Genomic DNA, 23,441 nt, shown 5'->3' with positions numbered 1-23,441 from the left:
TAAAAGAGAGAGAACTAGTGTCCTCCTCCTCCCTCTCTCTTTTCCTGTTGCAGTGACCCTAGAAACTACATATTCTGTACAGCACAGCCAGCTAACTCACACTGGATCGTGACATGAGGGGTAAATACACTTTTATTGCATCTAGTCATTGAGAGTTTTGTACCTTGTTTGTTACTGCAGCATTGCCTATCCTATGCAGACTAATACACCACATATTTTACTATAGCTCATGTTATAATTATTTATGTACTTGCTTGGAGTTTGAAGGACCCAATAAATAACAACGCTTTTTGCCTACCACAATTAGTAACTAACTGAAAAATAGGCACAGAAGTCAGACAAGTAGAAAAAAAATACTTCCTCTGTTATTGATAAGATGATATTGAAGAGAGTCCTGCAGATCCCTGACATCCCTGTATTGAACTTGTCCCCCAAGGCTGCAAGCCTCCCCCTTCAGAGGCTAAGTTTGCTATGTGACAGAAAGCAGATCACAAAGATCATTCAGTGTAGATAAGCAGGTCCCAGAGAGAGAGGACCCAGAAGTGACCAGTTCTCTCTCCCAATCCCATCAAACAAATGTCACTTCTACCCCCTGGGGGGTCTAATTATGGGATAAGGAAAGAGGCCAGAAATATTCAAGGAAAGTGCTTCTATGTACAAAAAGGCAGGTGAGAGGAAAAGCATTCTCCCTAACACTTGCCTGAGCTCTCTAATAGGCTCTAAACTCTTTATGTTAAAATAAGCTCTGGCCCTGCCTGGTGTCAGGTAGGATTCGGGCAAACCCTTACATGAAGTCTTCCTAATTAAATGGTGATTGATGCATCATGAAGCTCCTTTTAAAAAGTGGGAGGAGGCAAGGGGGGATTAACAGGAACTCCCGAGGTTGTACAGTCACAAAACTGGGCCATCCATCCTGAAGATCAAGCTGAAATCTTTCAATCAGTTTATCTATTTCCATGTTACTCTCTGTTTAATTCAACAACTTTTGTTGTCCCTCAGCCTTTAGTAATGACTTATTTGCCCCTTAATGCCTTGCCTTAGCTGTGCTAGCAGAGAAATGCAAGTCAGGATTCTAGGCACGCACCCAGGCCACAGTATTAACAATGGAACATTTCCCCTGAGGCCAGTGTGATGGTGGCAGCACTCAATCTTAGAAACATGGAACGTTTGATCCAACCATTTTTCTCATGTAAGAGATTATTATTCCAGTACCAACAATGGATATTCTGTGTTTTCTTATTTTTAAATGAAGTGCTATTTTCTTATCCCGGAGCAAGTTACTTAATTCTCTCAGCTTTCATTCATCTGTTCAACAAATATTTATTGAGCACTTACTATGTAACAAGTAGTGTTCTAGGACTGAGAGTATATAGGGGAACAAAACAGACAAAATCTTTGCCCTCAAGTCAGGGCAGAAAGACAATAATGAAAAAATAAATACACAGTATATAAGATGTCAATAAGAGCTACAAAGAAAAATAAAGTCAGTAAGGGGATGAGGAGTATGTAGAGGGGAACGGGGTTGCAATTTTAAATAGGGTGGTCAAAGAAGGCATCACTGATCAGCTTATATTTGAACAAGGATAAGGTATATAAACTTTTCAAGAAAAGATCATCCCATTGAAGCAGTGATAGCAAGTGCAAACACCCTGGGGCAGAAGCATGCCTATATGTCTGAAAAATAACAGGAGGCCAGTGCAGTTAGCCTCATTTGTAAATAAAAATAACTATATCCATCTTGGAGGGTTATGTACCTAGCACATTCTAACCATGGAGTGAGTACTCAATAAATGTTAGTTCCTTTTTCCTTTCTCATTCACAGCACCTAGTATGATACCTTGCATGTATAATAGTAAATGCTCAGTAAATGCTAATTGAATTGAATTGAATTGGTATTTAATTGTTTAAAATATAAACTGAGTTTAAGCATCTTATAAGGGAAAATCATGGAACCATCAGTAAACCAGATAAAGTAATACATTTAAGATTGTTTAAACTGTGTTATCACTCAAAGAGTTTGCTAGGTAAAATACAGGTTTGAAGGCAGTAAGGACAGTATACCGCTTCTACACCCTTTTCCCCCAGTGTCATATTCTGGACTCTTCTAACTACCCCCTTTCCTATTGCAACTAACCTAATCTGCATTTTGTCCCTCAGGACTACTCTGATGCTTTACCTCAGCCTAAAGTTCCCCAAACCTTAGGAGATCTATGAAGACAATAATGGGAGTCCACAACCTTCAGAACATCTCAGAAAATCAAATGGAATCTGACACCACCCACTAACAGGCTGTTGAGGCTCCCCAAAACACCAAATTTGTTTCTGAACTATATCAACTCCATACATTACTTCAGGCGGATAGAAGACTCTGTTTAGTACTTTTGCATGTCCTTAATTTTTTTTAAAGTTAACAAATATAATGAACAATAACAACAAAAAATATTTCCAAACATGAAATCGTGGTGGTGGATTGAGATAACCAAAAGATCCTTTCGTGGTGAAAGTTTGAGATCTGCTATGTAATTGATACAATGCAATCCCTAAGACATGTTACTGTCAGGAAACAATGAAGACACTGTCCATTGCCAGAAGGAAAAAAAACCCCCAAAAACTACACCCTTACTCAATAAAACAATGGTTTTGACATGCAGGTACTGTTTGAGCCCTGCTGAGACAGCCTGAGCCAACTCCAGGGGAGGTGGCTTGGTAGAGGAAAACAGCAAGCCTTAGTGCAGACAGAACATTTTATTATATATTAATCTTTGCAAGCAAGTCAGCTTCTGGCTCCCATCATCACCTCCAAGCCAAGATTTCCCTCCCTACCTTTTCTTCATCAGCTAAACAATATTCTTTTAATGTACCATTTTACACAAGACAGTTGACAGTTTCCTCGTTTATTCCTATAGATACTTAAATTGGATTGTTACTTCTATTGGAAATTATCTCATTAACATCTGCTAATCCTATGTGGAGGTCTGATTAATATCTCTCCTTTTCATTCACTTATTGTGTATTATGTCACCATAGCTACATCTGCAACCTACATCTCTTCATCTTAAGGCAGGCTTCCCTTCTCTCTCAGGTATTATATTACCTCACAATGTCTAGTTGTGATCCTGTGCAGAAACAAGAAAATGTGGTCGAAGGATTTTAACTCTTGAAGGCAAATTTTTTTTTTAATAAGGATTCCCTTGCTGTTCCATGTCTTCATTGATAATTAGTCTCCTATAGTTTGACAACAGCTAAGAAAGTTTTGGAAATCCTTACCTTAGGTGCAGAGCAATAAATATATGTTTATATAGCAACAATTATGGAAATGATTTCAGGTCTGAATTGATTGGGTAACTCAAATAATTCTCTCTGTCAGTCAAAATGCTCTTTTACACTTGACTATTTTGTTTATATTCAGAAAATATTTTCTTTTGTAACAATCAGGTACAGCACATTTGTTTAACAAGATTGTTTGAGAGGACTGGGACAGGGATAGAAAATGGAGATAGAACAATTTTCTCACAGAATCAAACCAAATTAAGCAATAAAACAAAAGCAACAAGTAGTATAACAGTAAAAACAAAGACATTTTAAAAACACTCTCTTGGGCTTCCCTGGTGGCACAGTGGTCGAGAGTCTGCCTGCTGATGCAGGGGACACGGGTTCGTGCCCCGTTCTGGGAAGATCCCACATGCCGTGGAGTGGCTGGGCCCGTGAGCCATGGCCGCTGAGCCTGCGCGTCCGGAGCCTGTGCTCCGCAACGGGAGAGGCCACAACAGTGAGAGGCCCGCGTAACGCAAAAAAATAAAATAAAATAAAATAAAATCTGATATTATTTACTTCTCATCTATATGAGCCATTGATATGAACCCTTGGTATTTTCTCTTTAATGATTCTATTCTGTTACCTCTTCTAAGTATATCTTAGCCAAACCAAGAGTACGCATCTATTTTCAGGAGGCATCTAGTTTATACACTGTATGTACACACATACACACATTTTTTTTTCATAGAGGTCACTTTCTTGAAATTTCATTAACTACTGAATTTGAATTAGAGGCAAGAGGAGACTGGGATACATTAACTTGGAGCTTCACAAAATCTATGACATGAGATTGTCAGTGCAGAATCCCAAGTCCCTTAAAGGTTCAGCCCTATTATGTGACACACATAGCATGGAGCAAACAAGTAAGCACTGAGTGAATATAAGAAGAGTTCTCCTAAATCTTCATTTTAATCACTTCATCTCTCTTCTTTCCTTTTTCCCACAGGAATTACCATGAGAAAAGGGCTTATGACAAAGGGAAAGCATAGGAATCTTCTCAAAACCCCCAAGACAGGCTTTCACCTCAAATGCCCCAGATTGAGTGCCCCATTCAGCTAGTAAAGTCTGGGAAAATGGTACTATATCTATAGTCTTACCATTTCCTTACAAAGTCACAGGGACTAGGATCTGCAAAAAGAAAAGTAAAAGCAAAAATTAGATTCAGTAAGAATCAAATATATGATAAAAATAGCCATCACAAATCAATAAACAAAGGAGCTAGGAAAAGTAACTATTTAGGGGAAAGACCAAATTAAATATATCACACTACTTTATCAAAGTAAACCACAGGTAAATCAAAGATTAAATTTAAAAAAAATTGAATTAGAGCAAAAATAAGAGAATACCTACTTAATCACTGGATTTTAATCTGCATTAAAGGTGACAGAAGATACAGAGGAAACATACAGATTAAAATATTTAAAACAAAACTTCTGTGTGTCAAAAAATAAAACTTAGAACAAAAACTTGGAGAAATATTTGGTAAAATGATAAAGGCTTTATAGTCTTAATAACTGAAGAGTATAAAAGGATAGATGAATAAGGAAAACACTAAGGAAGGTGTCAAAAGTTAAATGGACAAAGAAGAGGAATTCATCTATGGAGACACAAAGGGCTAATAATCATAAGAAAAAGTTCAAACTTGCTTGTAATCAAAACAATGCAAATAAAAAATGAGATTTTTAAAAACTATCAAACGAGCAAAATTTTTTTACAAAGGATAACAATGCAGGGACTTCCCTGGTGGTCCAGTGGTTAAGACTTTGTGCTTCCACTGCAGGGGGCACAGGTTCAGGTTCAATCCCTGGTCAGGGAACTAAGATCCCACAGGCCACAAGGAGCAGCAAAAAAAAAAAAAACAATGCTGGAGGGGTAAGATGAAATGAGTACTTGCATGCTGCTGGTGGATATTTAAATCAGTACACTTTGTGAAAAATAATTTGGTAGTACGAGTCAGCAATGCTTATACTCCTTAATCCAATTCTACTTCTAAACATGTACCCTAAAGAAATAATTCCAACTGTGGGCAAAGATTTATGCACAAAAATGTTACTGGTGGTATCTTTAACAGTAGAAAGCTGGATACACCTGAACTATTCAAAACAGACAAAATGGAAGCAAATTAAAATTCATGTTTAGAGCAACTTCCCTGGTGGCACAGTGGACATGGGTTTGATCCCTGGTCCGGGAAGATCCCACATGCCGTGGAGCAACTAAGCCCATGTGCCACAACTACTGAGCCTGCACTCTAGAGCCCGTGAGCCACAACTACTGAGCCCGTGTGCCACAACTACTGAAGCCTGTGCGTCACAACTACTGAAGCCTGTGCGCCTAGAGCCCGTGCTCTGCAACAAGAGAAGCCACCGCGATGAGAAGCCCGCGCACAGCAGTGAAGAGTAGCCCCCACTTGCCGTAACTAGATAAAGCCCGCACACAGAAACGAAGACCCAGCGCAGCCAAAAATAAATAAAAGTAAATCTTAAAAAAAAAAAAAATTATGTTTAGAAGTTTTTTTTTTACTATGGGAAAATATAGGCGATCATACAGGCCAAATTATCCAAAGGCCTATTATAATAGGCCTCATTATGACAAATTGTTCCAGACAGTTTCACCTTGGGAGTTTTTAATCACGTCTGGGAGGCCACCCTCTGGAGTGTTTGGGGTAAAGGAAAGTGGGTGTGCTCTGGCATCAGACAGACATGGCTCAAACCCCAGTTTTGTTACTTACTCAGCTGTACAATCTTGGGCAAATTCCTTAACTTCTCTGAGACTCAGTTTCCTCTCCTCAGATAGGAGGATAATGGGTAGGTGTGTGTAAAGATTAGTGACATGTATGTAAAACACCCTGCATATAATAGATGCAGACAGTAGATGAATGGTAGAATTATTAGTTACAACTTTAGTGCATCAATGTAGGAGCACTGTAGGAAACACAGTACTCAGGTATTGATTGGGTTTCTAGTATGTGCAGCCTGGTGCCAAAGTTGAGAGAACAAAATTTATAAGATACGGTTGGTTTCTCTTTACAAGGAGTTTACAGCCCACTAGGAGATAGGCTATGACCTTAAAAAAAAAAAAAAAAGTAAATGAAAATTTTGAGTTCGGCTATTTTCTATTAGTCTCCTTTTAAGGCTAAACTGACTCAGACGTAAGGAAGAGGGGAGGGTAGTCTACAAAAATGCCCTTGTACACAGTCATGCTGTCCCTCATGAAAGATACAGCACTTGTTTTGTGGATTTTGATGCATCACCAAGCTTGGTTTCCAGCTTTATATACACAAGTCAGAGTCAATATAACACTGAGTTAATCCTAAAATAACTTCTACAAATGCTGGTAATACGAATGAATTATGCTATTTCCTTTTGCCCTTTCATGCTATAATTTCTCCCACAGGTAGAGCTTTCATGCTTCATTTTAGAAACACATTTTTGATGTTATCTCATCAACTGGCAGGAAGGAATAGCTCTCAGGTGGCCATTGTGTCAGCTACGTCCCAAGCAAAGCAGTATTACAATGGTTTCCAAACTTGTCTGCACATTAGAATCACCTGGAAATCTTTTAAAAATTTTGGGTCCCAGCCCAGTTAAGTCACAACCTCAGGGGGTGGGACAAGCACTGGTATTTTTTGAAGCAAACAGCTTTAGGGAATACTATAATATTGTTTAATGGATAGGACCACTGGCTCTGGAATCAGACTGCCTAGAACCAAATCCTGGCTCCAACCTCTGATCTTGGGCAAGTTTACTAAAGCTCTCCATACCTTAGTTTTCTCACGGTCATGTAAAACAAAAGGTTGCTGTCTGAAAGTTAAACAAGATAATACATGTAAAGCACTCTGCATAGTGCCCAAAACATAGTAAATACACAATAAATCATAGCTATAATCCTAAAAATTTAAAAATTAAGATTAATTAATTTTAAATGCTTAAATTTCTGTAAATAAAAAACAGTTTAAGTAAACTGTTAAGTTTCAGTAATTGTAAAGTTTAAGTATTGGGTTGACCAAAAAGTTCATTTGGGTTTTTCTCCAACACCTTACAGAAAAACCTGAACGAACTTTTTGGCCAACCCAATAATTTACTATTAAAGATTCCACCTATGAAAATTAATGAAATGAGAACCTAATTGTGATCATGTACTCACATGTATTTTCATTGGTTTCCTTATGTATTTATACCCTCCCCTCATTTCTAAATGAATTTTAGATTGCTTACATAAACGCATACACTACAATAGGATATTATCTGTTTTAAGATGAAAAATTCAAGGAGAGATAGAAAAATAGTGGAGGGAGAAGAGAAAGGAAAATACAATGAAACAAAAGGAAGAATGTATAATTAAAGCCTTGTACAGTTATTTCTGAACATTCTAATTCTACCATTGAAAGCAAAAAACATCAACTTTTCCTAATATTGAAATCTGAAAGAAACTTCTCTTGTGAGGTCTCAACGGTGTTATACACACACAAAATAAATTATAGGACTTGAGAATGAAAAGGTGAAGAGAATCCTATTTTCTTAGTTTTCTTCCTTCTTTAAACTTTACTCTTGATATATGCGTTTCATGAAACCATGACAAATTTTAAAAAATAAGAAGTTTTCAGTAGAGCACCATAAATAACTGAGTATAAGGAAAGATTTTGTTCCCAAAAATTATTCCTCAGAAACGAGGTTACCTTGCATGCAAGTTCTTATAAATCTCATCTTATGAGACACTTTCTCAATTACTTTATTTTCCCAACAAAGAAATGAGAAACGAAAACATATCAGCCTGAAACAACTTCAATTAATGCTAAAATAATTATAGAGCTCTCCCTACAATTTAAATTTAAATCAGTATTTAAAAAGAGGGACGAAGTAAAGAAATTTAAAACAGATTTAATAATTATTCTTGGGGATATGCTTTTGTAATCCTAAGCATTGGATGTTGCTCTAAATAATTAAACATCATTTTAAAAAGCAAAATAGAAACACAAAGAATGAGGTAGTTGTATTGTGCAGATAAAAGTACAGCTACAGAATGAATTTTTTTTAAAGTTCTGTTACATTACATGAATGGGTTCTGATGGCTTGTTACATAATTTCTAGTGACAGCATAAAACACAGGTTCAAAAGGTGCCTATCTTATCCCTAATGATATAATGGAATCTAGGCAAAGAACGAAACTGGCTGCTGAAACCACCTGGTAAAAGGTGGATGGGGAACTTTACCATGGAGGGGTTGAGCCAACCTCACCTGAACTCACTCATCAATCTTAGAACCACCACAAACGTCAGAGCCTGACAGCGTATGCCCCCAAGCGTGGCACCACCTATGAAAAATTCTTGCTTGAAACTATTTTCAGTCTAAGCAAGCCTCTTAATCTATATGCTTTGCAAAAAAAAGGGGAGCTAGAAGAGCAAGTTAAAGACGTCACAAAGAACAAATTAAATTCAGAATATGGTATATTTTACCCAAAGTTTCTAACAAACGTGTTTGAAAAAGGGAGAGAGGATTAGGGTAGGTGTTAAAGAGTAACAGAGGGACTTCCCTGGTGGTCCAGTGGTTAAGACTCTGTGCTTCCACTGCAGGGGGTGCAGGTTCCATCCATGGTCTGGGAACTAAGATCCCACATGCCACTCAGTGCGGCCAAAAAAAAAAAAAAAAAAGAGTAACAGAGAAGAGACGATGTGTGGCCCTTGTGTGAGGGCTAATTCAAACTAACCGACTGTAAAAATACACTTTTGAGACAATTAAGGAAGCTTAAATATTTAGCGGGTATTAGACAGTATTAAAGAATAATTGTAAATTTTAAGTGTAAATAATGGCATGATAATTTATGGGTTTTTTAAAGTCCTTAGCAATGAGAAAGACATATAAGATACTTATGGGCAAAATGAAATGGTGTCTAGTATTTTCTTTAAAACAACTTGTCTGATGAGGCCCATGAGTGATGTTGCACAAGCAGATGACAGGTTCCCCAGCAAAGGCAGAATCAGACTAACAAGGCAGCTCTGGAACGGTGCTGTTAAGTACAATGCCTGGTACAGTAAGTATTTGTTCAATAAATTAATAAATTTATCCTTCAAGAAAAAAAAATACTCAGCCATAAAAAGAAACAAAATTGGGTCATTTGTAGAGACGTGGATGGACCTAGAGACTGTCATACAGAGTGAAGTAAGTCAGAAAAACAAATATCGTATATTAATGCATATATGTGGAAGCTAGAAAAATGGTACAGGTGAACTGGTTTGCAAGGCAGACATAGAGACAGAGATGTAGAGAACAAACGCATGGACACCAAGGGGGGAGAGCAGGGGGTGGGGGGAATGAATTGGGAGACTGGGACTGACATATATACACTAATACGTGTAAAATAGATAACTAATAAGAATCTGCTGTATGAAAAATAAATAAATTAAAAAAACAACCAAACAAAAAAACTTGTCCTACAGGAAGCCCCAAAATGTGTGTGTGTGTGTGTGTGTGTGTGTGTGTGTGTGTGTGTGTGTGTGTGTGTGTGGTAGGAAGGGTTGGTAAGAGAATACCTAGATGAAGTGAGATTAGCAAAATGTTAATAATTATTAAAACTAAGTGATGGGTATACGGGGGTACACTATAACATTCTCTATTTTGGGTGTGTTTGAAAATTTCTATAATAAAACTCTTAAATTTTCTATCTCAAATAACTTAAGAAATAAAAATGATTTTCCTGGAAAAAGTGTTAAATTACTCAAAAGGTAACTCTAGTGATGTCAAGCATGCAAGTGAAAAAGTTGAATAAAACGGCTTTTCCATGAAATGTAACGTTAGAAATAAGAACTATTTCTAAATTATATCATTGATTTTAATGTTATTTTAATTTTATAGGTGTTAATATACATTAACACCTTTCTAAATAAACATTTGTCTAACTATCTTTCTTCCTAAAAGTTTATCTATTCAAATTGGCTAGAGTTTTTCCAAATTTCCTTATATTCAAGAATATATAGTAATCTCATTTTGGCAACATCTTGCTGTATCAAATTAAGCAGCTGTATTAAAAGCCAGATTCTCAGCACTAGAATCCTCATTTCACTAGGAAGGAAACAGACATGCAGCTATGACAAAACCAGAACTAACCTCCTAGTTTAGTGCCCTTTCCAGTGGCATCAAGCTCCCTCTTCTACTATGTGCTCAAATTGAAATCCCCAGTATGTGGGTGGAGCTGTGACTCAGGCACGGCAGTGTTCAAGCATTCACATTTCTTTGGGGGCAGGGGCAGGATTTCAAACATCCAATCCATCCTTGGGGCAGATCTTCCTGAGTACAACTCCAGTATCACTCCCTGTTCCTAAAATATTTCCCAGCTCCTTTTTCCTAGAGAGTAACAGCAGTGCTTCTTTTCTCCATTCTCCATTCTTTTCTCCTGTATAGCCACTGCAGTATTTCACAGGCTTTGGATCAAACTAACAGGGTTTTGAATGCTGGTCCCACCACTACATGCCCACAGACAAATGCCGAGTCTCAGATTCCTCATCTGTAAATTGAGGACAAAAATACTTTGCAGAACCTTTTTTCAGGCAGCTTGGACGATGGCGGACATTCAGACTGAGCGTGTCTACAGAAAGCAACTGACCATCTTTCAAAATAAGAAGAGGGTCCTGCTTGGAGAAACTGTCAAGGAGAAGCTCCCGCAATAGAACAAGAACATCAGTCTGGGCTTCAAGACACCGAAGGAGGCCACTGAGGGCACTTACATTGACAAGAAATGCCCTTTTACTGGTAATTTCTCCATCTGAGGGAGGATCCTGTCTGGCTTGGTGACCAAGTTGAAGATGCAGAGGACCACTGTCATCTGCCGAGACTACCTCCACTACATCCGAAAGTACAACCACTTCGAGAAGCACCACAAGAACACGTCCGTGCACCTTCCCCCCTGCTTCAGGGACATCCAGATCGGCGACATTTACACAGTGGGTGAGGGATGGCCCCTGAGCAAGACGGTATGCTTCAATGTGAAGGTCTCCAAGGCTGCTGGCACCAACATGCAATTCCAGAAGTTCTAAGACTGGACCCCTGCCCACTGTGCCAAACAGAATAAAATTATTTTCCCAGTCAAAAAAAACAAAACAAAACTTTGCAGGGTGGTACAAGAATGGGAGATAATTGTATGTAGAGGTAGAGTGTCTGGTTATGGTTGGACTGAAGGCCACATCACTCATCTGGGCTCTACATATTTTGTTATGTTTATGTCTATATTATTTCCCTAAGCTTGTAAAGATGTGAGGAAAGACTGCTTTATTTTGTAGTCCTCACAGCACAAAACGTACACAGTTGAATAGATAGAATAGACAGGCCCACTATTTACAAAACACTATAATATCTATTGAGCACTTACAATGTGCCAAGCACTGTGCTGAGCTCCTTCCCCTCACTATCTTCCTATCTACTTCCCCTGTCACCCATAGCACCTAGCACAGGTAGAAGTGTGGTGGTGAAGTGGAGCAGGGTGTGGGATTGCCTGCCTGGGCCCAATCTCTGCTCTGTTACTGTGTGTGTGGCCTTTGGCAAGTCACTTACCTCCTCTCTGCCTCAGTTTCCTCATCTGTAAAGTGGGGACACAAATAGCACTTACACCAAAGGGTCGTTTTAAAGATGAAATGAGATGGTGTTAAATACGTAGGACACTCAATGGACCTAAGTTGCTGTGAGCTGAATAACGACGACTGGGTGAATCTAGACCACGTCCGTATGAATGACTTTTAGGCGGAATTCACCTCGACGTTCTAAGCTTTGGACTAGAGAAGGGTCAAGATAAAGTCCCTGTCCTCCCCTCAAGCAGCTCGCCTTTCAGGTGGACAGACAGACAATAAGCAGGTGAACAATTTCAGACGGTGGTGAGCACCGGAAGAAGATAAACTAGCATGACGTTCACTGCGTGGAAGGAAGGGGGCACCTAGTTTAGGGAGATAGGGAGGCAGTCTTCGGAGGAAGTGACACTCTACCTGTGGAAATGAAAGACAAGAAAGGGCCAGATATAGGAGAGGGGAGAAAGGGAAATGAGAGAGGAAGAGCATTTCAGACCAAGAAACAGCAAGTGTGAAGGCCCTGAGGTGAAATTAAGAGAAAGGCGCAGCAAGACAGCAGTCAGGGTGGCTGGAGGGAAGGGAGCAAGGAAGAGGAGAGCAGGATTTGTGGTGAGGCCAGATCACAATGAGCCCTGGAGGAGTTTGGCTCTTATTATAAGGCCAACAGGAAGGAGCCTCTAAAGGATTCTGAGCAGAATGATGAATAGCATCTCCCTTTAAGAGATAATCAGAACGTTATGGCTGTGTTATGCCCTTTAGATGTTTGTATTTTATTCCGCAGCAAACAAACCACACTGCTCCTGTTGCCACTGGAGCCAACAGTGGGATGATCTGGCTTGTGCTCCAAGCCATCTGCTGGGGAAGGCTGCCATCTGCTGGGAGGAAGCATGATTAAAAAGCCGTTGTTCCCTGATGGGGACTGAGGCACTCCTACACGGGGATTCCCGCTGCATGTAGAAGTAAAGCGTTTTGTAACACGATAAGGATGAAATGTCAAAGTATAACTACTCTCCACTTGCCCTCTACCCTGCCTCCTTAAGGAGCCCATGTGTGAGCTGCTCAGCCTCAGGTACGAATGGGATACCACTGACCTATAAAGGAAAGGCAGGGAACACCTCTCAGGACAGAACTAGGGGGCACAGGCGGGCAAGAGAGAGGCAAGATGCAGCTTGAGAGAAAGAGGAAAGGTATTTGTGGGGAACAGCTGACATGGTGACTGGGACTTGGGAAGAGATGTGCCTCAAGAACATTTCAGCAGGATTTGCTCTGTGTTAGATGGTAGAATTCCCTTGAAGGTACTTCGGTAAGACCTAGGTTATTTCTCAAAGCTTTCTGAAGTAAAATTTGTGCTTGTTTTTAGGTACACTATGGTTTTGAAGACCGGTCTTAAAGCAGTCCAGGTCTATGCTGGGTATGACCATGTAAACAAACATTGGGATGTTCTCTGACATGACAGATTAAGCTATATAATCATTACTACTATTCATTCTTCCTCAATCCTCTCCTAGGCACAGCTCCCCACTGCCTTAGCTCAGGGTCATTTGGGCAAGAGATAGGAGAATGTGGGAAAGGGTTTTGCTTGAGGGTGAGAAGGCAGAGGCAGGAAGAGGGCAAGCCCTTCCGTCTGGTTCAACAACAACAAAAACTGGGACCTCCATGCAAACTAGAGCTCAAAAATATCACATCACCAAGCTAACTACTAAGCTGTGTCTCCTCTCACACCCCCTCGGTCTGCATTTTTGTGAGCTTTTTCTCTTGTTTCAAATATATGTTTCATGTTCATTTTCACCTGATTTCATCTGTGTCAAGATAGCACTGGCAACTGAGTAGGCACTAAGAAAGCTGGGTTTATAACTCATACCATACACCAGGATAAATTCTAGTGGATCAAAGATTTCAATGTTTAAGAAAAGAAAACCCATGGTGAATTCTTTCATCACCTAGAAGTAGAAAGAGACATTTCTAATTATGATTCAATACAGAAGCCATAAAAGAGGTCAGTACTGCCATTTAACTCAGAAAAATGAAGTGACGGTCCTATAGCATACTCCAGTCCACTTTACTTTCTATGCCAGGGATGTGTTGAGGATGTGTTTGGCCTCCCCAACCACACTGACAGTCCAAGGATGGGATCCACGTCTTATTCATCTACAGCTCAGTGCCTATGCCCTGAACATAGTAAGTGCTCAATAAAGTTTAAGAGTGACAGTGATGATTAGTGACGACACATTAGTAAGGTGTTAGAATGATGGAACTTACTCTACAATATACATTTTTTAAATGTGCACACAACCAAAACTGCCATGTCTCAGTCATCTCAACACCCTCACAGGACACAGAAGAGTGCCTTAGTATATTCTCAGTAAACGTCTTTCATATGAAGGAATGTTTGAGTGAGAGGGGCATGGTGACATGCTGACTACATATGGCCTAATGTTTACATTATTTTATGTAAATAATATATAAATATACTCGCTGCTTATTGAATTAACATAAAGACTTACTGGAATTTTTAACAAGGAAAATCTAGAAGATAAATTCAGAAGATAGAAGCTTTAAAGTAGTCCTTTCTAAAGCAAAGTCTGAAAACTTTCTATACCGGGACTTCAGGGGGGCTATTGTGGGGCAGCACAGACAGGCAAGGCCCTCTAAAAGGTAGGCTTTCCCACCCTTTAAAAACATGGGCTGAGATCTGAACAGGAATTAACCACGAGATGGTCCTAGGAAAACAATAAACATCTAGGGAGAGAAAACCACCCATGCAGATTCTGAAGCAGGACCAAGTATGGGATTGGCCTTTTAGGGGAAGAGAAAAGAAGCCAGTGTGACTGGGGCAGAGTGAGCAGTAGGGAAAGTGGTAGGGAGTTAGGTCAGAGAGCCCGTGGAGCTCTAGAGACCCCTACAAAAGGTTTGGGTTTATTCTAAGAGCAATGGGACACCACAGGAAGGATAATATAGTAAGGGAAAGATGTGATCCAATTTGGTTTTTAAAATATCCCCTCTGGCTAAGGTAGTAAAGACCTGAAAGGGAAAAAGAGCAGAAGCAGGGAGACTACTCAGGAGGAGAACATAGAAATCCAGGTGAGAAATGACTGTAAGCAGGATGAGTGGGATGATGACCGTAAATGACCGCAAGTAGCAGAGGAAATGAATGAATTCAGGAAATGGTCTGGAAAGAAAACAAAGAGAACTTACATTGGATGCATTGGATTTGAGGGTGAAGAAAAAGGAATCAGGGAGAAATAGATTTTGGCGGGGGGGAAATCTTCAGTCTTCAGTTGGAAGACCAAAGGAGGAACAAGATTGGGAGGAAAGTCAAGACTTCTGTCTCAAAGCATATTATATTTGAGGTGCCTATGATACATCCAAATGAAGATGTCCAGTAGGCAGCTGAATACAAAAGTGTGGGACTTTAAAAACATGAGCAGACCAAAGAGTGTATTTTTGGCAGAGTGATCCGGTACACCTTTATAAGGAGGTGACAAATACTTGAGGGAAGAGTGTCCTGGCAGAGGAAAAAGCAAGTGGAATGATCGAGGTGGGAGCAAGGAGGCCCACGTGGCTGGAGAGCAGAGGCAGTGGGGAGAGTGGTGGGACACGAGGCTGGAGAGGCAGGTCAGATCATGTGGGCCTTGTAGGCTTACTTAGGACTTTAGACTACAAACTCTGCAAGATGAGAACTCCCTCTGGAGAGGTGAGAGCAGGAGAGTTGTGCGTAATTTATGTTCTAAGGGATCCCTGTGACTGCCACATGAACCATGAACTGGTGGAAATGATGTGGGGAAGGCATGAATGTCGCAAGAGTGGAAGCTACTGAAGCAGACCAAGCAAGAGATGATAGTGGCTTACAAAGGTGATGAATGCTTGGATGTTAAGAATGGTCATTGTCGGGCTTCCCTGGTGGCGCAGAGGTTGGGAATCCGCCTGTCAATGCAGGGGACGGGGGTTCGTGCCTCGGTCCGGGAAGATCCCACATGCTGCAGAGCGGCTGGGCCCGTGAGCCATGGCCGCTGAGCCTGCGCGTCCGGAGCCTGTGCTCCACAACGGGAGAGGCCACAACAGTGAGAGGCCCCGCGTACCGCAAAAAAAAAAAAAAAAAAAAAAAAAAAAGAATGGTCATTGTCATGACATATTTCAAAATTAGGGTTTACTAATGGCTTGGAGGCAAAGTGTAAGGGAAAAACGGGTGTCAAGAATGACTCCAAGGTTTTTGACCTGAGCACCTGGATGAATGAATTGTGGTGCCATTTGCTAAAATGGGGAACAGTGGAGGAAGAGCAAGTTTGGGGGCAGAAGTAAGAGTTCAGTTATGGATATGTTAAATTTTACATTTCTACTAGATATTCGAGTAGGGCTGTTAAAGAGACAATTGGTTACAAAACTCTGGAGCTCAAGAAAGAAATGGAGGCTGGAGATAATTTGGGAAGTCATCAGCATGCAGTTAAAGCCACAGAACTGATGACATCATCCAGGGAGCAAGGAAAGTTCTAAAGAATCTGAGAGAACTGAGCTATCGCCCACTTCAACCTAGAGGCTGGGAAAACAAAGATGATCTAGCAAAGGAAACTGAGTCAGGAGCATTCAATGAGGTAGGATGACAATGAAGTGGTATCCCAGAAGTCAAGTAGAGAAAGACTTCCAAGAAACAGGGAGTGAATGTGTCAAACAAGTAAGATGAGGATGAAGAATTAGCCATTGAATTTGGCAAGGTAGAGGTCATTGTGATCTCAACAAGAGCAACTTCAGCTAAGTAGAGGGGATAAAAGCTTAAGTCGGTTCTCAAGAGAATGGGAAGAGAGGATGGAGACAATAACTCATAAACTATTTTGAGGAATTTTCCTCTAAAAAGGAGCAGAGTATAGGAGTGGTATCTGGAGGGGTACATGGGGTTAAGGGAAGGTTTGGTTTCTTCAAGATAGGAGTTATTGCTGCATGTTCATGTGCTCATGGGAATGATCCAGTGGAGAGGGAAATAAAATGATGTGGGAAAGAGAGGGGCTAATTTTAGGGGCAAAGAGCTTAAAATTAGGTGGAATAGGATTCAACATACAGGTTGAGAGAATGGCCTCTGGTAAGAACAAAGACAGCTTGCCTATTATTAACAGGACAAAAGGTAGAGTATATATGTATAGATCCTGGTAGTTTGGTAGGTTCCCTGTTAGCAAATGAATTGATTAGGGAAATGTAGTATGACTGCCACACAATCACTGAGAGCAATGAAAGCACACTTGAAGTTCAAGGTCATGGATTTAAAGATCAGTCAACATAGTTGTTTGTTTTCCCTTGTCATCTTTTTTTTTTTTTTTTTTTTGCATCTTTTCAAGTGCAGGCAAGAATTGGATTTAACTAAGCAAGAATGACAAGAGGGAGAGACAAGGGAGCTAATACTTGCAAGGAAGTGATTCCATTGGTAGACTATGGACTAAGGTAAGGAGAGACAGAAGGACATAAGGTAGTAAGTGGTATATAATGAACAGTTGATAGCATCAGTGGATTAGAGGTCCCTTTGAAGCTGAAGAATTGAGAGGGTACAAGGAGGAGTAAGTGAGCTGGAAAGATAGATGTGCTTAGAGATTAGAGTGCTTGAAACAGACATTTTGGAAGTGCTACAGCAATTGACATTATCAAAGGCTAATGCAGTGGGTATCTAAGATGCAGTGAAGGATCCCATCATTCAAAGTGAAGAGGTCAAAGAACTAAGGCGGCAAATGGATCACCTATACTGAAATATCCACACAAAAAGGAGACAAAAGGGTTGGCGGTGGGAGAAAGACAGTAAACTAGAGCAGTTTCAGTGGAGTAGAGGAGAAAGACGCCTAACTAGGTGGGTAGAGAAGAGAATGGCAAGCAAGAAAAAGGAGTCAGTGAGTACAGATAACTCTTTTGACAAGCTCTGCAGTGACTTGCAGAAAAATGGGGCTGATGGTGTGAGAAGGAAGGGTCTGAAGAAGACATGGGGTTAAGGGTTATTTCAAGATAGAAGATTCTGCTCAACATCATTAATCATTAGAGAAATGCAAATCAAAACTACAATGAGATATCATCTCACACCAGTCAGAATGGCCATCATCAAAAAATCTACAAACAGGGGCTTCCCTGGTGGCGCAGTGGTTGGGAGTCCGCCTGCCAATGCAGGGGACGCGGGTTCATGCCCCGGTCCGGGAGGATCCCACATGCCGCAGAGTGGATGGGCCCGTGAGCCATGGTCGCTGGGCCTGCGCATCCAGAGCCTGTGCTCCGCAGCGGGAGGGGCCACATCAGTGAGAGGCCCGCATACAGCAAAAAATAATTTTAAAAAAATAATAAAATAAAAAAATTTTTTAAAATCTACAAACAATACATGCTGGAGAGGGTGTGGAGAAAAGGGAACCCTCTTGCACTGTTGGTGGGAATGTAAGTTGATACAGACACTATGGAGAACAGTATGGAGGTTCCTTAAAAAACTAAAACTAGAACTACCATACGACCCAGCTATCCCACTACTGGGCATATACCCTGAGAAAACCATAGTCCAAAAAGAGTCATGTACCACAATGTTCATTGCAGCTCTATTTTCAATAGCCAGGACATGGAAGCAACCTAAGTGTCCATCAACAGATGAATGGATAAAGAAGATGTGGCACATATATATACAATGGAATATTACTCAGCCATAAAAAGAAACAAAATTGAGTTATTTGTAGTGAGGTGGATGGATCTAGAGTCTGTCATACAGAGTGAAGTAAGTCAGAAAAAGAAAAATAAATACTGTATGCTAACACATATATATGGAATCTAAAAAACAACAACAAAATGGTCATGAAGAACCTAGGGGCAAGATAGGAATAAAGACGCAGACCTACTAGAGAATGGACTTGAGGATATGGGGAGGGGGTAGGGTAAGCTGGGACAAAGCGAGAGAGTGGCATGGACATATATACACTACCAAATGTAAAATAGATAGCTAGTGGGAAGCAGCTGCATAGCACAGGGAGATCAGCTCGGTGCTTTGTGACCACCTAGAGGGGTGGGATAGGGAGGGTGGGAGGGAGGGAGACGCAAGAGGGAAGAGTTATGGGAATATATGTACATGTATAACTGATTCACTTTGTTATAAAGCAGAAACTAACACACCATTGTAAAGCAATTATACTCCAGTAAAGATGTTAAAAAAAAAAAAAGATAGAAGATTCTAGAGTACATGTGTATGCTCATGGGTCTGATTCATTAGAAAGAGAGAGACTGATGCTGTTAGGAGAGAGAGGGGATAACTGCAGGAGCAAAGGTCTTCAGGAGACAAGAGAGGAATCCAAAGCACAAGTGGAGGCTTTTGCCACTCATAAAAAGAGGCACAGTTCTTCCCTGAAATATGAGAAAAGGCAGAATCCATGGGTGCAGGTTAGAGTAAGGCAATAGATTAGTGGTAAGAAAATAAGGGAGTTCATGACATCGCTTCTATTTTCTCAAGTGTGAGGCAAAGTCTTCAGCTGTTTGGGGTCAAAGGTGTGAAGGCTGGAGTAGAGTAAAGAAGGCATTTAGTCATCTCACAGATTAGGAGAACTAATTTATTAGGTGAATAAAGTGGGCTTGCCAGGCAGTGCCAAGTGACCAGCTGAGATCTGTGGTTATGAAATTGAAATAAAAGCAGTCAGTATGATTGTGTGATTTTGTACAGGAAGAGTCAGATGCTCAGGTGTAGGTAGAGGGTGGATGGGTGGGCTTAACCAGGGTTGAGGTTCTCCCAGGAGAAGTACGGTGAACAGCCAAAGAGCCAATGGGGAGGTGAAGATGTTGTAAGTAAGCAACTGACATGACAGACCATAGAATCAAGGCTGATAAAGACAAGTCAAGGAGAAAATGAGATGAAACGTGGTCAGCCAAGGAACTGGAAGCCCAGTGTGGACAAGGAATTGTTCTGGGTGGAGTCATCAATGAGAGGCCATAAGTGAGCTGGATGTTTATACCCAAGTCCCATCAGCCCTGTTAGCTTGTGAACTTGTTGATGACTGAACATACAGCAAGCACTTAGTAAACATACTGTTTGAATTTTTGTTCAATGAGTGTTTTGTTACTACATCTTTAACAATGTAATAGCATTTATTGAGCACCACCATGTGCTAAACACTGAGAAAACTATCCTCCCTTCAAGGATCCCTCCCCTTAGCTGAGGAAAAGGATAGTGATATAACCCAAAATCTTAAGTGCTATAATAGAGGTATGTTCAAAGTGGCAACCCAGAGGACTGCAATGACTAACTGTAGAGAAGCCTTAAGAAGGGCTTCAAAAAGAAGTGACAGTGATTAATCGAGGACAGCTAGTGACAGTGACTAATCAAGGACAGCTAGCAAGTCCCCAGGTGGAGAGAGAGCAGAGTGAAGAGATTGTTTCATCACCAGTCTCAATTTCCCATCAGAGCTTCTTGAGGTCCAAAGACAGGGCATTGCAAAACAGCAGGTAAATGACACAAGTGTTATCCTCCTTTAAAACAAAATGGGGGGGGGGACTTCCTTGGTGGCACAGTGGTTAAGAATCCACCTGCCAATGCAGGGACCACGGGTTCAAGCCCTGGTCAGGGAAGATCCCACGTGCCGTGGAGCTACTAAGCCCGTGAGTCACAACTACTGAGTCTGCACTCTAGACCCCGCGTGACACAACTACTGAGCCCTCGTGCTTAGAGCCGGTGCTCCACAACAAGAGAAGCCACCACAGTGAGAAGCCCGCGCACGGCAATGAAGAGCAGCCCCGCTCGCCGCAACTAGAGAAAGCTCGCGCAGCAGCGAAGACCCAGTGCAGCCAAAAATAAATAAATAAATAAATTTATATTAAAAAAATAAAAGGTTCCTTGCAGGCAAACCTTCCCATTAGAACCCCCAGAGGGACCCCCAACACCTACCTCTCAGGGAAGATGGCAGAAGCCGTGGCGGGGATCTGGTCAGCAGAGACGGGGAGATCATCACGCCAGCTCTGGGAAGCAACTCGACTTCGTGGGGCTTGTGGGGCTCGCGGGGTGGATGAGGCTTGTAAGGTGCATGGGGTTTGGGGGGCCTGTGGGGCTCACAGGGTTGGTAGAGCTCATAGGGCTTGTGGGGCTTGGGGATCTGGTGGGACTCTGCACACCCCTCTGACTCGCCTGGCTGGTCTTGCTCGCCGGCCTCCTCGGCTAACCCCGGCTCCTCGGACTCCCCAGGCTGGTTGAGCACGTCAAATATCCTGACTACAATGGGCTTGTGGAGGGCTTCTGAGCGAGTGGATATTTCTGCCATGTCGTGCCCATCGGACAGCCCAGAAGAACCCGAAAACTCCTGGCTCTCCATTGGCGGCCCAGAAGCTCCCGCTGGGCGACGACCGGAGGCTGCTCGCCTTCTAGAAGATGGGAGAGGATGGGCTGACGGCCCGCACTCCGCGCGCCCCGCCCCAGCGCGCCCAACTCAGACGCGACGCGGCAGCGCGTAACAAGCCCCGCCTCTGGGCCCCTCCCTGCACGTTCTCCCGTTGCCAAGACGACGCGCCAAGTTGCGGGGGCCCACCTGGGGCCCCGCCCCTTAGAGAGGAGGCAGGTGAAAAAGAGAAAAGGGGCAGGCTCCCTGATCAGCTGTTTTTGCTTCCCTTACTTTAAGTCTGTTTCTAAGCGCATACACTTGCATGTAGGATCATTACATCTTGCAGAGTTGACCTCTTTATTATGTAATTCCCCTCTTTTAAAAAATTATTTTTCCAGTTTTATTGAGAAATAACGGACATACATCCCTGTATAAGTTTAAGGTGTACAGCATGATGGTGTGATTTACATGTATTGTGAAATGATTACCATGATAAGTTTGGTTAACATCCATCCTCTCATATTGATACAATAAAAAAAAATTTTTTTTCTCCTTGTGATGAAAATTCTTAGGATCTACTCTCTTAACAACTTTCCTATAATGCATACAGCAGTGTTAACTAGAGTCATCATGTTGTAGGTTCCATCCCTGGTGCTTATTTATCTTATAACTGGAAGTTTGTATCTTTTGACCACCTTCCTCTAACCGACCCCCTCCCCCCAATCCATATAACCACAAACCTGATTCCTTTTTCTGGGTTTGGTGTTTGTTTAAATTCCACACATCAGTGAGATCATATAGTATTTGTCTTTCTCTGTCTTGTTTTGCTTAGCATAATGCCTTCAAGGTCCACCCATGTTGTTGCAAATGATAGGATTTCCTTGTTTTTTAATGGCTGAATAATATTCCATTGTTTGCATGTTTGTATGCATGTATATACATATATATACACTACAAATTCTTTTATCCATTCGCCCATCCATGGACACTTAGGTTGTTTCTATGTCTTTGCTACTGAAAATAATGCTGCTAGGAACATGGTGGTGCAGATACCTTTTTGAGTTAGTGTTTTCATTTCCTTTGGATATATTCTCAGAAGTGGAATTGCTGGATTGTACGGTAGTTCTATTTTTAATTTTTTGAGGACCCTCCATACTGTTTTCCACAGTGGCTGTACCAATTTACAATCCCACCAAGAGTACCAAAGATTCCCTTTTCTCTACATCCAAGCTGGCATTTGTTATCTCGTCTTTTTGATGATGGCCATTCTAATAGGCTTGGGGGGATACTTCATTGTTTAACTGGCATTTCCCTAATGAGGAGTGATGTTGAGTATCTTTTCATGTACATGTTGGCCATTTATAGATCTTATTCAGGAAAAATGTCTATCAGGTCCTTTTCCGTTTCTTATTTTATTTTTTCTGCTATTGAGTTGTATGTGTTCTTTATATATTTTGAATATTAACCCCTTATCAGATATACAGTCTGCAAATACTTGTCCCATTCCATTGGTTGTTTTCTCATTTTGTTGATGGTTTCTTTTGCTGTGTAGAAGCTTTTTAGTTTGATGTAGTCCCACTTACCTTTTATTTTGTTGCTTGTGCTTTAGGTATAATTCCCCTCTTTATCTTTGATAACTTTCATTATTCTCAAATCTTCTGTGTCTGAAATTAATATAGCTACTCCTGCTTTCTTTTGATTAGTGTTATATCTTTCTTCATTCACATAATTTTAATCTATATGTCTCTTTATATTCAAAGTGAGTTTCTTGTAAGCAAGACGTGTGTTTATGGATCTTTTATTTTTTAATCCACTCTGAAATTTCTGTCTTTTAATTGGTGCATTTAGACCACTGACCTTCAAAGTGATTATTGATTTAGTTGGATTAATAGCTACCATATTTTTACTGTTTTCTATCTGTTGTCCTTGTTCTTTGTTTCTCTTTTTGTCTTCCATTCTTTTTCTACCTTTTGTGGTTTTAATTGAGCATTTTATTTGATTTCATTTTCTCTTTTCTTGGCATATCAGTTATAACTTCTTTTATTTTTTTTAGTGGTTGCCCTAGAGTTTGCAATATACATTAACAACAAACCCAAGCCTACTTTCAAATAACACTATACCACTTCACAGGTAATGTGAATACCTTATAATAACTAAATAATCCAAATTCCTCCCTCTCATCCCTTGTATCATTGCTGTCATAACATTTATACACACATATAAGCATACATAGTCAAATATAATGTTGCTATTATTATTTTGAAGAAACTAATGTTAGA

The 23,441-nt window shown here is 40.8% G+C and overlaps 1 protein-coding gene and 1 pseudogene across 1 annotated transcript in view; one reads left to right on the top strand and one right to left on the bottom strand.

Annotated features, from left to right (window-relative positions):
- Positions 1-21,249, bottom strand: part of SPMAP2L (sperm microtubule associated protein 2 like) — a 57,912-nt gene extending 36,663 nt beyond the window's left edge. The window contains exons 1-2 of the mRNA XM_030880638.2: positions 20,736-21,249; positions 4,413-4,443 (exon numbers count right to left, since the gene is read on the bottom strand). Coding sequence (XP_030736498.1) covers positions 4,413-4,443; positions 20,736-21,156 — 452 coding nt within the window. The 5' untranslated portion in view covers positions 21,157-21,249. The remainder of the gene's footprint in view (positions 1-4,412; positions 4,444-20,735) is intronic.
- On the top strand, positions 10,868-11,341 carry LOC115865661 (small ribosomal subunit protein uS17-like; annotated as a pseudogene).
- Positions 21,250-23,441: the final 2,192 nt, after the last annotated feature.

This window comes from Globicephala melas, chromosome 5, assembly GCF_963455315.2.
Source record: "Globicephala melas chromosome 5, mGloMel1.2, whole genome shotgun sequence".
NCBI classification, from domain to species: Eukaryota; Metazoa; Chordata; class Mammalia; order Artiodactyla; family Delphinidae; genus Globicephala; species Globicephala melas.
Note: the sequence above shows the minus strand (reverse complement) of the source record. Positions and strands in the feature narration are given on the sequence as shown.